The sequence below is a fragment of the Dama dama genome, chromosome 3 (assembly GCF_033118175.1).
Source record: "Dama dama isolate Ldn47 chromosome 3, ASM3311817v1, whole genome shotgun sequence".
Taxonomy (NCBI): Eukaryota; Metazoa; Chordata; class Mammalia; order Artiodactyla; family Cervidae; genus Dama; species Dama dama.
In genome coordinates, this window is record NC_083683.1 from 57,318,290 (window position 1) to 57,336,406 (window position 18,117).

Below are 18,117 nucleotides of genomic sequence, written 5' to 3' on the forward strand. Positions count from 1 at the left end.
GCGTTCCCATCGGAGGGGGCAGGGCGCACTCACCCGGCCAGCAGCAGGCCGCCGGCGGCCTGCTGGCTCCGCCGCCACCGCCCAGCTCGCCATTCAGCGCGCCTCGTCTCCGCCCCAGTCCTGGGGGCCGAGCTGGGGAGAAGGGGCGGGCGCCCGCGAGCAGTGAATCACCGCCTCCGCCTGCCTCCGAGCCGCCGCCACCTTTCCATTCAGTCGCCCAACATGGCTGGAGTGCGGCGGAGGTGAGCCGACCGCCCCCTGCAGCTCCAGCCTCCTGAGCGCGAGCGCCGCGGCTGCAGCGGCGCCTCCGTTCTGCGGTGCAGAGGCCCGGGGAGCCGGCTGTCGCTCGCCGCCGGCATGTGGGGCGCCCCGGACGAGAGCTCGGTGCGGGTGGCTGTCAGGTAAGGACGGACGCGGCGAAGGGCGGGCTGCGGGCTCGCTGAGAGGATCTGCCCTGACCCGGGGTCCCGGCCGCCGCGCTGCGGAGACCTGAGGAGCCGCCCCGAGGGAACCCGGGGGCTCTGGACACCGAGCCCGCGGGTCCCCGCCGGCCTGGCGCGCGAGGCCGGGCGCTGGCCGAAGAACCTAGCGCCCTCGGCCCCCTGGCGTTTGCAGGTGACGGGCGGCTGCGCGGCGCCGGGTCCCGGGGGGCCCCCTCCGGGTCGCGCACCCCAGGAACAGTTGCCTCAGGTCTGGCCGCCTTGGGCGATCGCCTGTCGGGCTTTGCCCAGAGGAGCCGCCTCTCTCCGGGGTTGTGGTGCGCTTCTTGTGTTTGTAACGTGACTGTCTTCACGGGTACCTGCAACTCCGGCCTTCGGAGGCAGGAGACAAAGCCTCAGCCCAGCGCTGCCAGCCGCGGGGGTCTAGATCTCTGTGCAAATAAGTGGGCGTCTTGTTAAGCACCGGCGGGGACTAGATAGCACCAGGGTGTGGGTGTTGAAGACATTTCTGGCGTTGCAAGGGATATTATATTTAAGGGAAAATTCACTGGTGATCAGTCTGTAGAAGGAAGAAGACTCTTCAGTAAGTGGAAGGGTTACATGAGGGAGTGGTGAAAAAGAAACATCCTGAGGTTCAGCAGGGTGGTTACAATACAAAATTACACATTCCCGAGTGTGAGTTTTTAAATGCTGGATACATCAAAATTGTAATTTGGTCAAGGACAGATACATGAGAATCGAACGTAATTTGGATTGTTTTGATACGTATCGAGAAGCGGAGCTCATGGAAAATTGCAACATCATCGCTGAAATATTAATGAAGGCTTCATGGTAGAATAAGTGCGTTTCTTTTATAGCTTTGGTACTTTACTGTGAATTCATTTCTCTTTATGTACACATTATAGGATTATAAAAATAATGTTTTCTCTGAGAAATTATTTTTAAAAATTCTCCGCCCTTGTAGTCTTTCTGAAAAGCTGTTCTTATCTTGTCATGTCAGCATTTCAATAGTTATTTTAGTGACAAATCTTGTTATAGAAATGGTAGTTTTATATATACTTTGTATTTTAATCAATCTAAAGAATAAGATGAATTTCAAAGATATTTCTCATCCTGTTTACAGGCCAGAAGATAACCACCCATGGAGGTGACATTTTTACGACTGTTTAGAATCACCTGTTATAAAACTTTTGAAGTTTTAATTTGGCCTCTCTGGTTATTTTAGGGCTCTTTATTCAGTTGTTGGATTAGTGGTTTCTCCTGTTTACTGTTGCTATCTCTCTTTTGGCCTTTTAACACTTACTAGTGACTCTACCACCACAGAGGAAGGGGAAGGAAAAAGAGAGGAAACTCAATAAGAAGCAGTTTTGTTAATTAGCAGGTCTGGTCAAAGAAGGTGAAGAAGGAGCATAAAATAGTAATGAAAATAAAAAAACTGGCTATCAGAGAAAAAGCTGTTACAGAGTTAATATATTTATCTGTGAATTCTGTAGAATATCATAGGGTAGTTTATTGACCATGCTGTTAAAACTGATGCTGCTTGCAATGGAGATGAACAGAATAATGAATCACCCCACAGTGATATTGACAGATAAATAACTTATATTTGCTTTTGGTATGCATATTAGCTTTTTAAAAAGGAAATATGTGTGGGTCTGTTTGTTGGAGAAAGGCTTTATAAAAACACGTTGTGACGTAAGCCATATTTTGAGGGTCTATTTTATTTTTATTAAATACATTGAATAGATTCACTGGTTAAACTTACTTTGCATAGGATAAGAATAGCTTAGACAGCACTTCTGTATTTATAAAGTATATGGACATTTATTTCCATTTACAACAGATATTTATTGAAATTAAGTTCTATCTCTTATATCCTAATCTCTGAGCTAAAAAGAGAAATAATTATTGGACACACAGTATGTGCTAGGATCAGTGCTATGTGTTAAGATGTTTTATATGCTGTGAAATTGCATTTATTTCTCATAACAATCTTTGACTTAGGTCTGTTATTATTATGGCCATTTTACAGGTGAGACATAGAAGGATTAGGTGATCTTCCCCAAGTTAAATTGGTAGCAAGTGGCAGAAATAGCATTCTAACTCTAGACAGCTTGACTCTAGAGCTCAAATTCTTAACCACTAAATCTATACAGGTTAGAGGCAAGAACATCCTTTGCAAACCTTTACTTAGCTTAAGGTCGCTTGCCTCTTCCTGGTTCTGAACTAGTTTAATTAAAAAATGAATGACTTTGACAGGATTTTTATGCCTTATATTTCTAGAAAAGATAGAGCTCAGAAAGGGAAAACCTGAACTTACTTACCTAAACTGTTTTTCCCAAATTTTAAATCTTTGCAGGGACCTCCAGTCTTTCTTTCCAGTTTGTGATAGACTTTATCAGCAGGGTAAATAAATCAAGACATAGACACAAATGATCAGAACACTTGATTAACTTTTACCCTTCAATGAGTGTAATAACAAGTAATAGAAAGTTGGCTGTACTTGTGTAAATGCAGTGTCCTAGAGGTCTTTGTGTTTTATCAGATATGGAGATTTACCAATGTGTTAAAGTTGATGACTGTATTTTAGGTTTCTCAAAATAAGTGCATGGGTCTTATTATATGACCTTTGGAAAAAGAAGTTAAATAGAAAATTTCTTATTTTGAGAGAACATTTTAAATTCAATTTCTGAAAAATGGCTTTGGATAGAGTATATCTGAGATGTTGGTGGCGTTGGTGATAAAGAGCCTGCCTGCCAATGCAGGAGACCTAAGAAATACAGGTTCAAACCCTGGGTCAGGAAGATCCTCTGGAGAAGGAAATGGCAACCCACTCTAGTATTCTTGCCTGGGAAATCCCATGGACAGAGGAGCCTGGCGGGCTAGAGTGGGATACAACTGGAGCAACTTAGCACTGCATCATGGAGGTGTTCTGTAGGGTATCTTTCTTTCACTGGGTAGATGTGGATTTAGAACCCCCCTCTGCCACTATGCAACCCCATGTGGCTATTGAACACTCAAATTATGATTAATGCTGTAACCAAACCAAACTTGGTTTTACTCTCCCACCACACAGCAAAGCCAATCTATTGACACCAGGTTGTGGTGAAGTAGAGGATAACTTATTGAAGGGTACCCACTTTGGGGCCAAGCAAGGAGAATGGGCAGTTCATGCTCAAAAGATGTAAATTCCCTGATGGCTTTCAGGGAAGGGTGTTTAAGGGTAAGGTGAGGGACAGGGTCATAGGGTGCCGGGTCAGCTTTTGGGTATCTTTCTGACTGGTTGGTGGTGAGGTAACAGGAGTTAACATTTTGGTATTTCAGGAGTTAACACCATCAACCTTCTGGTTCCAACTGGCGTGGGTCTACCTGCTTGTGGTCAGCATGAGGTTAACTTCTTCCACTTGGTGGGGGTTTTAGTATCTGTAAAACCACTCAGAGATGTGGCTCAGAGTATTATCTATAGCCCTTGTGGAGGAACTAATGGCCTTTGACTTAGTTTTAATACAAATAGAACTGTTAGTACTTTGTCTTGCTTGACTGTTTTCCATTCTGTCTGCATTACTCTGATTAAATATGCTCTTAAGAACTTGGGGACAGCTAAAACTTTTCTGCAAACAAGAGCCTGGTGACATAGGGTGGGGTTTGTCTGACCCCAGGAAGGCGCTGAAGGGTTGCTTGGTTTCAACGCTACTGAGAAGCTAAATTTTAAATTTTATTTAATGTTAATTAAATTTAAAAACTGTCCATTTAGTTTTTTGAAAGCTTGTAGGTATGCCTGGAACAATGTAGTTATATGGACCTATTTTTTAACTGTAAATTTTATCAAATCTAAATACTTATAAAGTATTTCTGATGGAAATTTAGTCTCCAGATTGACATGTATTTTCTGTGTAATATATATATATATATATTTGATTTTAAAGACAGTACGAGAAAATGAATGTAAATATATCAATGATCTTTCTATTGATTACATATTAAAATGATAGTATTTTTATATGTTGAGTTAAATAAAATGTTAAAATAAATTTCATCTACTTTTCCTTTTTTCAAATGTGGCTACCAGAAATTTTAAAATTAAATATAATGTTGTTGCCATAATATTGCTATTGAATAGTACTGCTCTACAGGTTTTTAAAAATGTGAGAAAGAGTATAGGAAAATAATTGCTCACAAATATTACTCAGCCATAAAACAGAATGAAATTGTGTCATTTGCAGAGACATAAATGGATTAGAGACTGTCATACAGAGTGAAGTAAGTCAGAGAAGAGGAAAACAGATATCACATATTAATGCATATATGTGAAATCCAGAAAAATGGTATAGATAATCTTATTTGTAAAGCAGAAAGAGAGACACAGATGTAGAGAACAAGTATATGCGTACCAAGGGGGAGTTAGGGGGTGGGATGAATTGGGAAATTGGGATTGACACATACACACTGCTGTGTATAAAATAGATAACTCATAAGAACCCACCCTATAGCGTGGGGAACTGTACTCAGCGCTCTGTGGTGACCTAATTAGGGAAGGAAATCCCCGAAAGAGGGGATTTATACGTACGGCTGATTCCCTTTGTCGTATAGCAGAAACTGATACAGCAGTGTAATGCAACTGGGCTCCAATAAAAAAGTGAAAAACCAAAAAACTGTTCACAACCACCATGTCATAGATCTGGAATTTTCTGTAGATTAAGAAAATACCAAAATATTGGGTGTCTGTTTTTAGAGTGGTTGTATATATAAACACACACATATATGTATCTATGCACGTATATCCATGTAAGATTTGATTTAACAGTAACATTTTTTCCCTCTGGGTTGCATAGGTATAGAAAGTTCTGGGTAATAGGTTGATGGTAACTGACTTCCTAGAAAATGTAGTAAGCTGATAGATGCCGTCTACAAAGATGAGCAAAGAGGTTTAGTGTACATTCTATTCTTATTACCTAAGTAGTATACTGAATTGAACCATTCAGTTAACATTTTAAACTCAAACATTTTGAATTCTAAATCTAGAACTTTATGAAATGATGTGAAGGAAAGTATAGTGTTTTCTGTAAGGCACCTACTGTGGGGCCAAGCAAGAAGACTGAGCAGTTCATCCTTTCCACGTCTAATGCTGATATAATATTTGAAACTTTCCCCCCAAGAATTTTAGCTTTCAAAATACAAGAGGAACTGAAAGAAAATGAAGATACAGACAGGACCATTGTGTTTTCACGTCATTGTCTACGCGCTTGTGAGCTAAGATTTTTTGCTCAGCTTTGGCAGAGAACAGGACATATCCTTGACAGCAAGTTTGGATTAGTGTGTAATGTTGTTTAATTTGCTGTCTTTTTTACCTTACTACAGCATTTTTAAGAAGTGACATTGCTCAGCTAGCTTAAATGCTGTTTGGATTGTAAATGATGTTTTGAGTCCATCACTGGTGCTGATTTGCAGTGTGACCTCCCGGACTTTTCTTTTTCCTCATGTTGAGGTATTAAGGGTTGTAAGACCTTTCCATATGCAGGATATTAAATTTATGTTTTTTTGTTGTTAGCCAAGCTGTTGGCACTCGTGCGGCCTCTTTATTGATAGGAAGGAACTATTTTGACATTTTAAACTTGACTTTCCCTCAATATATTTATTGTAGGTACTGCTGGTACTTAAGAGGAAACTTTTCGGCTTTCGTGGTCTCTTTGTCCAATTCTGGCCGTAATACAAATATGCAATATTTTATTTAGTATACATTAAAACCATATGAGGTGGGCTGGACAGATATTATCCCTATCTTACAGATGGAAAAATGAGTCTCAAAGATACTGGGTGACCTGTTCAAGGTTTCTCAGCCACTAAATATCAGAAATGGAACTCAAACTTCAGGCTTCTGGTATCTGTTTCTTTGTTCTTAAAAATATTTCCAAATGTTTTCAAAATATTTCACATATTAATGCCAATGCAATAAGGATCTTTCAAGCTAAAACAATTTGAAACAATTTAATGTCTACAGAATGTAGAGACAGATAAGCAAGGCTTTTAGAAATATTTTATGGAAACAGATGGTTATCTGCTGTTCGATCATTTGTTTATTCCTCCTTTCATGCATCAAATATTTATTATGTTACCTACTATGTGCAGAACACTTTCCTACTACTGAGGACACAGAACATACAAGACAGACATGGTTCCCATTTTCATGGAGCTTAGACCAGGCAATGTGAGGCTCTTTTAGTGCACAAACTATGTTGAATCTAACACAAAACATATCAGTAGCACAAACTAGAAATTAGTTTAGTTTTAGCTGTCCCTTATTTTCTTCAATAGCATTTTTTTAGTTCATACTTTCCTGAAGGACAGTGACTTAAAAAACAGAAATTGTGCCCCGCTTACAAGCACATGTCATACAAAATTTGGACTCCAGAGCCTGTGCATTAGAAAGATATTTCTATTTTTGTATATGTGATATGTGTACCTTACTTGTATGTCTTTGTATTTGGATCATAAAGTAAAGGAAATGAAACAGAGGAGACTTGTGGATGATGTGAGCTTAAAGTCAGTGAAATTGTTTATTTAAATATGAGTTGATACTTTTTCTTCAGATAAAGTTTATTAAGTTTATAGTGTGGGAGGCCTGATTGTTATTTGGAACTCCACAGAAGTTCAGATTTCATGTCTAATTATTACTACCCCTTGAGCTCTTACCCTCTTACCTGCTAATTAGTTAATATTTTGATGCATAATTATGGGTTTGTAAATGATGCACTAGAAATTCCAGTTTAGTGAAGCCATGAAAGCAGAAATTATCTTGGTAGTTAATTACATAATGTACCCAGTCTTCCAGTTCTCATCCATTTCTCCTCAAAGAAATGAACTTGAAATATCCATTGTTATGGATAGTTTTCCCCAAGACATGTTATAGCTCACCTATGTGACCTTGACTTATAAATTGTTATTTTCTGTCAACATTAGATATGAAACTAAGTTTCAGATTTAGGAAGGAAGACACATCAGTGAAAATGCATGCTAGATGGTATCATTTGTATTTGGTGTGTCATTAAAATGATTTTATTAAAAATAAAATGGATGTTTGTTACTTTTAATGCTTCTCTCTGGAGAGCGGATTTGTGAATTCTGTCTTTGAACTTGGTTTCCCAGTGGATTAACTATTTAATCTTCTCAGGGTGTTAAAACAGTTTTCTCGTGGCTCAGGCTTTATTTGAAGCAAATGACACAGCCAATGGGACCATTTTGATGAAATTCTACAATTATTATGAGATAGTTCTTAATGTTTAAGAATTATATTTGAGATTCCTTTGCTTTGAAATTATTAGACATTTATATATTGAACGTAACTTTAAGTACCTCTGTAATTATTGGATTTGAAGTAGATTGTAAAACTGAAAGGGACCGTGAAGGAACTAGCTGGATGAAGCCCCTTCAAGATAATTGAGGTAACAGAGACCCAGAGCAATTGAGGGAATTGCTCGAGGTCCCACGGCTGTCAGCTCAGGTCTTTTGTTGACTGTTACTTTGGATTTTTTAGGATTTCATGTTTTGCTGGCAAATGTTCCAGAAATATAATCAATTTGTATTTTGTAGACTACAGTTTTAATCCCTCAAGTGCCCTTTTAAAAGTTTAAATTTAACATTTAAATGAGTGCCCACCCCATCTCAGTGCTCTTTATTTTGGCTTTATGATTGCCTCAATTCTAGAAACTAGACCAATGATTCCAAGAAAGACCTCTCAAGAGTCAGAGAGAGAGGGATCCCTGGAGTAGAAATCCAGGTTATATTTTAAGGTTCCTATTATATTAAAGTGTGAAAAAATGCCAACACTAGGTTATAAAAATTGCTAAAACAGACTGATTTCAGCATATGCATGTACCACATTAATGCTTTAACAACCACAGAAATACAATATCTGGGTAGCTTAATTTGGAAATAGTATTAATCATGTAAATAGAATTTGGTGAATGCTAGGCCTGGGACGTGTGGCCTTCTCCTTTTGCCGTCACCTTGGTTCTGAAATTTTTTTCCCTACCTCAATAGATTTGACGATTAGAGCACGTTCCATTAATAGTGACAACCTCACTGTCGGGGGGATGACTGGAGAGTGGGGAAAGAAGGAGATAGAGTAGGGTCAGTGTGGTATATTTACTGGGATCTGAAATTGGAGCTGAGGTAGACATTTGAGTGGTTTAAAAATAAAACACTTTGAGAATTACTTTGCTAGAAAGGTGGTTCTTAAACTTTTAAATAACATCAGTCCCTTCTAGCCTTACTTTAGAAGGAGATAAAGGATGCAACACATTTTGGCCATACATTTGGCCTTGCATCCAGAAAATGCCCTAAATCCCACCTCTGCTTGAAGCCTTTCTAGACTTTATGCAGGGACATTTCTGCCTTCTGGGGCCTTATTTATTTATTTATCTGATTCTCTCTCTAAAATTCCAGTGTGAGAGGTATACACAATATGATGATTTTCACTGTTTGACTTGAAATGTCCCCCAACCTGAGAGAATATCTGACATTAAAAAAAAAAAAGATGCTAATATACTGGCAGCACTATTAGAACATTTGAAGGACATTGGATTTACTGAATTGAAACAAGGTGGTATTTGCATGACCAGATTTGAAATGAAGGCCATTCAGGATTTAATCTTAGGGTCAATGTACTTGGGTGCTATATACTTCCATTTGCTTCAATAAGAGCAAGAAAACCAAGAAGTTGTTGAAACTTGGGTGTAGTGAGGTGGGCATCATGAGCCCACCCAGGGGCTAAATCAAGGATAATTTAAAGTTTATTCCCTACTCTTTGGATCTCTTAGTGTGTAGTAAAATTTTAGTTTTTGAGATTGGACTTTATTCTTAATTTTGGGGAGCTATGTCTGTCACTTAGGAATCACAATATCAGTTCTTCTGAGTAGGATGGATGAATTATATTTTTCACAGTAGATATTCACATTATTTGACATAGCTTCACAGAATAGTGACCTTTTCTTTCAGCAAACAGGAACAAGGAGTCTTGGAGAGGGTCAAGCTATAGTAACTGTTATGAAGTGGTATGTTGAGCACACGGTGTACTAATAAGGCATGGGGCACCTTTACTCTCAGTTATATTCTTTATAATCTTATTTACTTTTTTTTAGATCAAAATTCATTCATTTATTACATAATTATTGAATGTCTGTTGTGCACTAGAATCACATAAGTTAGATGCATTAAAGCTGTTGGAAGCAATATGATATAATAGAATGAACTTTGGATATTTAGAAAACTGTTTTGGTCTTAACCAATGATAAACTTGGCTTTGTGTATAGATATCCACTTACTTCAGTGGATTGGGAAAAGATCAGCAGAGATAACCATGTGAAAGCATTTGGAAAATAGCTTTTATACAAACACAGGCAATAATATTATTAGTGATGTATTATTAGTTGGATATATAACCAACAATGAGTATATTGGTTATATTCTAAACTCTAGCAACTAGATTAGCCATTCTCTAATATGTAATCCATAACTTGAATCTGTGAAGTATATTATAGGTGTATCTGTTCTTTTGCTTATGAATATAGCAGAAACGTATTTAAATAGTTAAAAACCTTCTGTTACAACAGTCGCCTAGTTTTCATTTTGTTTTTAACATGGAAACCACATATCGTCCTTCTCTAGTTTACCAAATTCCTTTTTATATAGTTTAGTATAATCCACCATTTTTAATCTTTCTTTTCCCACATAAGACTTTCAGTTGGCATGGTGTTTAGTATTTGTAAAGTTACAATTAATACAATATACTTTGTGAGATTAACAATAATATTGTTGTATTTGCTGTTAGTTGCTTAACCTGCTGTAAGGCACTGATGACTAAATTGGTTAATAATAATGTGAATTTTCCTTCTGAACTGGCTTGCACCAGATTTTTGAAAATGTTGCTGATGCTTATCTTGCTTTCTCTCATCAACCTTGGCAACAATACACTAAACCAAGCTGTGGATTAAAGAGCATCTTAAGGAGTAAACTAAGTAAAAAGACCTGCACTATTAATAATAAAGAATTTTGAAAATGAATTTAAATTTTCTATATTTTTTTTCTCATACCTAGAGCTGATGGGCAGTGTTCCTGCTGAGTTCATTGACAGATCTATATGAAAATTTAGCTGAAAGCATTTAAAAAAAGGCTAATACTTAGAAGCAGAAAATAGATCTTGCAGGCATCGTCTAGCTTCAAAATCAGCTTTTAATTTCATAAGTTATTTTTGTTTGATTTCTTTTCCTGTTAGTGAAATAATGTAATCAAATTAGAAAAAAATACCTGAGAAAAGATGAGAAAAGCGATCAATTATAGGTTACCACCCTGTTATAATTACTACTAGCACTTTGGTATATTTATTTTTCATCTGTTTTCTTATGTGTACTTATATATTTTTAAAAATTGCTGCAGTGTGTGCATACTTTTATAGCTTGATATTTACCACTTTATAGAGTAAAACAAGAATTTTTCCACTCAAGTAAGTGAAATTAGTGAAAGCCTCCTTTCTGTGATCGGGAAATGACCATTTTTGTTTTCTAACTGTGGTGTCCTTTGACTCATGTGGGCTGCTTAGAACTGGAAGCCACGACCAGGTTGAATCTAATTTTGTACATGTGCTGCCAGTGATCAAGCCTGGGTCACTCTGGACCTGACTTCACTTCCATGTCGCCTAGGCCTCTGGCCAGGCTAGTTGTCCAACCTTCTTTCTCCCTTAATCGATGCCAAACTGGAGGCCCCAGTATGTTTTGAAAAAGATTTTACCTGAAATCAACAAACTGTGATTTTGGTAAGGGATTGACATGAAACACATAAACACAGATATACACACCCCTGCCCCCCAAAAAGATAAAATCTACTAGAAGTTGATGAATCTGGCCAATATAGTATAAAATATATTTATGTTCATAAACAAAATAAATTGATTTTGTTTTTTAATCTCAGTTGATGGAAAAGATTCTCAACTTGTCTTTATGATATGTTGGTCAAAAATGATACATTGGGATTGTTAGGAAACTGAAGTTTTGAGTCCTCATTTGTGGTTCTCTTGGCTGTCATTTTGAAATGGAAAATTTTAGTCACGCCAAAACTGTACCTACCTGCACATCAATATGAAAGTGTTTCTTGGCTTCTGCTGTGGCCATGTAACATACGTGCAATGATGGACTGGCATCTCAATTTGGGTAAAGCTGTCCATAGACTCTGTGCTGAGTGATGCCAGGCCACTTGTATGCACTCTACAATTGCTCAGTATGGGACTAGTGAATCTAGGTGAATTTTGGCCATTGCTGTTTTTCATAGCAGATTTCTTGTCAATGAGATACGGTAGGCAAGAAGAATAATGTTGAAGGGATCAAAGGTACTGATTCTTGAAATCAAATAGCCGTTCTGGCTTCTGACAGCCCTGCATTGTAGTTTAAAAGCATCATAGCTCTGAGACAGCAGTACTCTGTCATCACAGTATCCTTCAGAGAACTTCTAAAAGCTGGTTTATCTCCAATCTTCCTTCTGGATTTGCATTCTTTATTACCCCTTTACTCCATCCTTGCCTTAATTTCATTTTCCTTTACAGTATGACTTATTGAAAAGAGTTTGGATTTTAGTCACAAAGATTGGAGTTCAAAATTTTAGGACAGCCACTTAACCTTTATGACCCTTATTTTTTCATCTGTAAAATGGAGTTAATACTGTCTTAATAAGACTATTAAGATTATATGAATGTTATAAATGCCTTGCATTTAGAAGCGCTTGGAAGATGTTCACTTCTTTATTCCTTTTTTAGTTATTGCTCCTTTCTTCACTTCCTGCTGCCTGTCATCTCTCTGTGTGTGTGTACACACACACACACACACACACACACACACCTTTAAATCTCACTTTTTCCTCTTATGGATAAGACTTACAGTGCCCAACCACAATTTCTTTCTAATCACCTCAAGATTTGGATAATTTCTTTGAGGAGCTTTTGTTCTCCTTAGTTTCTCTATGAAATGGAGAAATAAGAATACTAATCTCATAAGATAGTGAGAATTAATTGGCATATTTATAAAGCACTCAGAATAATGCTTGGCATATAGTCATTTCATGTGTGTGCTCACTTGGGTCTGACTCTTTGCAACCCCATGGACTGTAGCCCACTAGGCTCCTCTATTCATGGAATTTTCCAGGCAAGAATACTGGAGTGGGTTGCCACTTCCTTTTCCAATGGCATATAGTAGGCCTTGATAAATGTCAGTTGTAGTCATTAACTTGCAAAAATTTATTTCTTTAGCAGGGACTCTTTTGAGTCTTTACTTGAGGCCCCTTTTTACAATGTCTTATGTCTGTTTCTAAAGACAAAGCAAAGGGATAATGGGGTATGGAAGAAATAGGAAGAGACTGGTAAAAGGGCACAAATTTTGAGTTGTAAGAAGAATAAGTCTTGAGACCTTAATATATATCATGACAACTATAATTATTAACATTGTGTTGTGTAATTGAACTTTGCTTGGAGAACTTAAATGTTCTTTTTAAAAAAATGGCAAATATGTGAGGTCTGTGTGAATTGAAGGGAGGAACCCTTTCACATGTTTGTATCAGGATCATCATAATGTAAACTTTAAATATCTTATGATTTTGTTAATTATATCTCACTAAGGGCTTCCCTGTGGCTCAGTGGTAAAGAATGCACCTGCAATGCAGCAGAGACAGAGACTCGGTTTGATTCCTCGGTTGGGAAGATCTCCAGAGTAGGAAATGGCAAATCACTCCAGTATTCTTTCCCAGAAAATCCCGTGGACAGAGAAAACCTGGCTGGCTATGGTCCCAGGGGTCTCAAAAGAGTCAGACGTGAATGAGTGACTAAACAAGAGCAACAACAAAATATCTCAATAAAACTAGAAGAAAGGATGGTAATAGTACATTTATATTAAATAATATATATGACCTCCATGTTATCAGCTGATGTTATCAGCATTGTATTTATATGGTAAAATGAATACCATTGTTTGTCTTTATGAATGTATTGAGTTGTGAAAGTCAAGGCAGATCATTATGCTTTCTTGACCAGGTTGAATAAAATATTTTCTTAATAATCTTGGTTCTCTTTTGTAAATAAAGAATTACATTTCTTTCTTGTTTATCTTTAAGGACATGGGAATACTAATTGATTTCCAACTGCTCACCTGGTAAGGTGAGCTGACTGACACCTTAATCCTTAAACTCTTAAGTGTATTGCTTGCTATTTTGTTAACGTGAGCACATTCTACTTATGCCAACAGAAGTTTTACCTAAGACTCCAAAATTGATCAGAAATATAATGTCCTCAGTTCACATGTACATAGGCACACATGCTCATACACATGGACATACAAATGTGTGCTCATATACATATACACATACATACACACTCACTTTATAAATGATCTCTAGGAAAATGTCTCACTATTTCCATGCCTAATGTGAGGTAATTGAAAGATGTGAGGTGACAGAGTACCCTTGCTAACTTAAAAAGACATTGGTTTAATTTTAGCCTTCCATTTTTAGTAATTCATATTATGAGATGTTATTTTGCAAATTTTTAGTTTAATTACTGTGATTAAAGAAGAAATAAAATCAGTTTGTGACTCTTTTTTTCTTAGGACCTTATTAAAAAACCAGGTCTTCCGTTTTTATATAATACTAGCCACTGAAACCTTTAACTAGATGGCTAGTTTGGTTTGGTTTGCATTGAAAAACAGGTTTCTGAGTGATACAGGATCAACAAACCTAGTCAGAAATGTAAATGATCTTGAAAACAAGTTTCGCTTTTAGAAACAAACCTATTTAGAAAATAAATTTGATTGAACTGGTAAAATAAATACCTTTTGTGTCCTTCACAAATTGGTTTACTGTGAAATAAAAGCTTCCCTGATAGCTCAGTTGGTAAAAAAGATAAAACAGTGTGATGACAATTTGAATTTAAAAAATATGTAATAGCAAGTTAAGTGAGTGCTCGCTTTGGTAGCACATATATTAAAATTGGAACGATACAGAGAAGATTAGCATGGCCCTGCGCAAGGATGACATGCAAATTCATGAAGCGTTCCATATTTTTATTAGAAATAAAAGCAAAAATAAACAAGTGGGACCTAATGAAACTTAAAAGCTTTTGCACAACAAAGGAAACTATAAGTAAGGTGAAAAGACAGCCTTCAATTTGGGAGAAAATAATAGCAAATGAAGCAACAAAGGATTAATCTCAAAAATATACAAGCAACTCCTGAAGCTCAATTGCAGAAAAATAAATGACCCAATTAAAAAGTGGGCCAAAGATCGAAACAGACATTTCTCCAAAGAAGACATACAGATGGCTAACAAACACATGAAAAGACGCTCAACATCACTCATTATCAGAGAAATGCAAATCAAAACCACAATGAGGTACCATTACACGCCAGTCAGAATGTCTGCTATCCAAAAGTCTACAAGCAATAAATGCTGGAGAGGGTGTGGAGAAAAGGGAACCCTCTTACACTGTTGGTGGGAATGCAAACTAGTGCAGCCACTATGGAGAACAGTGTGGAGATTCCTTAAAAAACTGGAAATAGAACTGTCATATGACCCAGCAATCCCACTTCTGGGCATACACACCAAGGAAACCAGATCTGAAAGAGACACGTTCACCCCAATGTTCATCGCAGCACTGTTTATAATAGCCAGGACATGGAAGCAACCTAGATGCCCATCAGCAGATGAATGGATAAGGAAGCTGTGGTACATATACACCATGGAATATTACTCAGCCATTAAAAAGAATTCATTTGAATCAGTTCTAATGAGATGGATAAAACTGGAGCCTATTATACAAAGTGAAGTAAGTCAGAAAGTTAAACACCAATACAGTATACTAATGCATATATATGGAATTTAGAAAGATGGTAATGATAACCCTATATGCAAGACAGAAAAAGAGACACAGATGTATAGAACAGGCTTTTGGACTCTGTGGGAGAAGGCGAGGGTGGGATGATCTGAGAGAATAGCATTGAAACATATTATATTATCAAGTGTGAAACAGATCGCCAGTCCAGGTTGGACGCATGAGACAAGTGCTCGGGGCTGGTACACTGGGATGACCCAGAGGGATGGGATGGGGAGGGAGGTGGGAGGGGGGCTCAGGATGGGGGACACATGTAAATCCATGGCTGATTCATGTCAATGTATGGCAAAAACCACTGCAATATTGTAAAGTAATTAGCCTCCAACTAATAAAAATAAATGGAAAAAAAAAAGTTAAGTGAACCATTGAAGATGACTTAAGACTGCCTTAGCACTTGAGACTAGTCCTATTTGCTGTGTTTGACAAGCAGAAAATACTCCAAATATCAGTTGTCAAAATAATAAACCTAGCAGTAGGGATAATGTAACTGAGGTTGAGTATTCTGCAAAATCGTCAGGTGGATTCCCTGCCCTCGCTTATATGTTTGTTCTCTGTACATTCTGATAAGAACCTTGCTCTCTATTTTATGTGAAAAAGCAGAAACAGGAACTTCTGTTCCTAAAAGTAGTCATCTTTGTGCCTTTTTTTGACTATCAAATATGTTTATTTGCATATTTCATAATTTTGCTTTTATGATTGAATCTTTTAAAATGAACTTTGGTGAGGAAAGTAATGTTTTTGGAGTTTGAATTCAGATCTCCTTTGTTCCACTGACTCACTTTTAAGTGGCAGTAATATAAAAGTAATCCTGTGGAAAAATAATATGATGTCTTTCTATGACTCAATTTCATCTATGTATAAAGCGGATTATACTTCTGCTATGTATATTACAGCCTCTTTGTAAAGTATAGATAGTAAAAGTGTAAAAAGAGGGCTATTACTCTAAGCTCATTGTAAGTAGAACGGAAGTTACTTAAGTAAGTATATTTTGGTATCTAAAATGGAGGAATAAAAGTGTGTTTGTGAGGGTAATTAATAGTTCCCATTCCTGACCATTCTAATTCAATTTGACCAAGTAAATTCAATGTATCTCAGTTTAGTCCTATTCAATTTATTAGTTAGTGCACCCCTATAATTAAGTACACTAAAAACACGTTGCTAGGCACTGGGAAATGCAAGATGAATCAGAGGTGGAATTTGCCCTTGAGAAACTTAGTTCAGTTGGGTTATAAGATGACTTTCCCATGAAACGTGCCAACAATTAAGTTTAAACACTTTACATTCAAGTTATTAGAGTGGTATACCTCTATAGACATTGTGATCACATTAGCATACTTTCTAACTCAGAAAAATAACTATTTTCCAAAATAGCAACATAAAGTCTTAATAATCTGTCCCATGACATCTAATCTTTTCACTCTCCTAATCTTTAACATAGCCATGTTCATCTATTTGCTTATTTTCCCTCTGTTACTTATCCTTTCTCATCTTTCCTAATTTTCATGCTCATTTCATTAAAAAAATCCCTTTCCATAAATTTCATCCTATTTTCATAGATATTAATTGCAAAAAGTTATTGACAACAGCTCATTTGCACATAAAAAGACTTGAATACATGCACATCTGTGCACACTCACACATAAACACACATTTTTCCCCTGTATAATTAATAACTAAGTCACTCAGAGTGGCTAGTTTGGATCTGAGTGAGGCAGGAAGCTTCAATGGAAAGTTTCCTTAAACATTTCACTTCTAAGGATAGTTTGAATAAAATTTAAAAATCCCTTCATTAACTGTTAATCTTTTTACTTCATTAGTCCTAGTGTCCTGTGGAAAATAGGCTCTGTTTTTTTTGTTTTTTTTTTTTCAGGGAACTGATGATCTGTTTTATATTTCAAGACTCAAGGAATCAAGCCCTTTGAGAATTTAATATTGGTGGAGTTATAGACTTCCAGATGTCCCTGACAGATATTATAGTCTTACTTCTGGTAGATGTATCTTTCGTAGTAGCCAGCTCTTGTTATAAGGACCTGACCAAAACAGGTTCCTATGAGGAGAATGGGCTTTGACATCAAGAGGTGTGTTTGAACTTGACTTCTTTCCTGTTTTTTTTTTTTTAATTGATTAGTTTATTTTAATTGGAGGCTAATTACTTTACAATATTGTAGTGGTAGTGTTGTCTTTCCTAGTTTTTAACTTTGGGTGAATTGTTTGAGCTGCCTGGACCTCAGTTTCCTCATCTGTAAAATATATATACTCATATTAATAGAATTATTTTTCCCTAAGGATTCCTCTCTTGCTGATTTCTACTGTGTATACATATGTAAGTCTAACATCTGGAACATGATAGTTTGCTTTGTAAATACAGTTGATCCTTGAACAACACCGAGGTTGGAGGCACCAACCTTCCCCTCCATGCAGTCAGAAATCCTTATATAACTTTACAGTCAGCCCTTCCATGTGTGATTCTGCATCCATGGATTCAACTGATCTTGCATTGTTTAGTACAGTAGTACATGTTTGTTTAAAAAAAAAAAGTGAGTTGACAGGCGTAGTTAAAACCTTTGTTATTCAAGGGTCAAGTGTAGTATTTTAGTGATTTGGGTTCATAGCTCTTCTTCCTTAAATGGATCTTGAATTATTTAAAAGCAGGGGTACTTTTATTTTTATTTTTTTGTCCTTTTCTGTGAAATGCTTAACCCATCATTAGACATGTCGGTGCATGCTCACTTGCTCAGTATTGTCCGACTTGTGACCGCA

At 37.1% G+C, this 18,117-nt stretch overlaps 1 protein-coding gene and 1 non-coding gene across 4 annotated transcripts in view; both read left to right on the forward strand.

Moving 5' to 3' along the window:
* Positions 1-208: 208 nt before the first annotated feature.
* The window catches only part of KIF21A (kinesin family member 21A), a 175,153-nt gene continuing 157,244 nt past the window's right edge, over positions 209-18,117 (forward strand). The window contains exon 1 of one of the 3 annotated variants that reach the window (XM_061129892.1): positions 209-401. In XM_061129892.1, coding sequence (XP_060985875.1) covers positions 358-401 — 44 coding nt within the window. In that variant the 5' untranslated portion in view covers positions 209-357. The remainder of the gene's footprint in view (positions 402-18,117) is intronic. The other 2 variants (XM_061129910.1, XM_061129901.1) reach the window with 2 other exon arrangements.
* Positions 14,427-14,532, forward strand: LOC133049536 (U6 spliceosomal RNA). Its single transcript, XR_009691358.1, has one exon. It is a non-coding gene; the product is annotated as a U6 spliceosomal RNA (small nuclear RNA).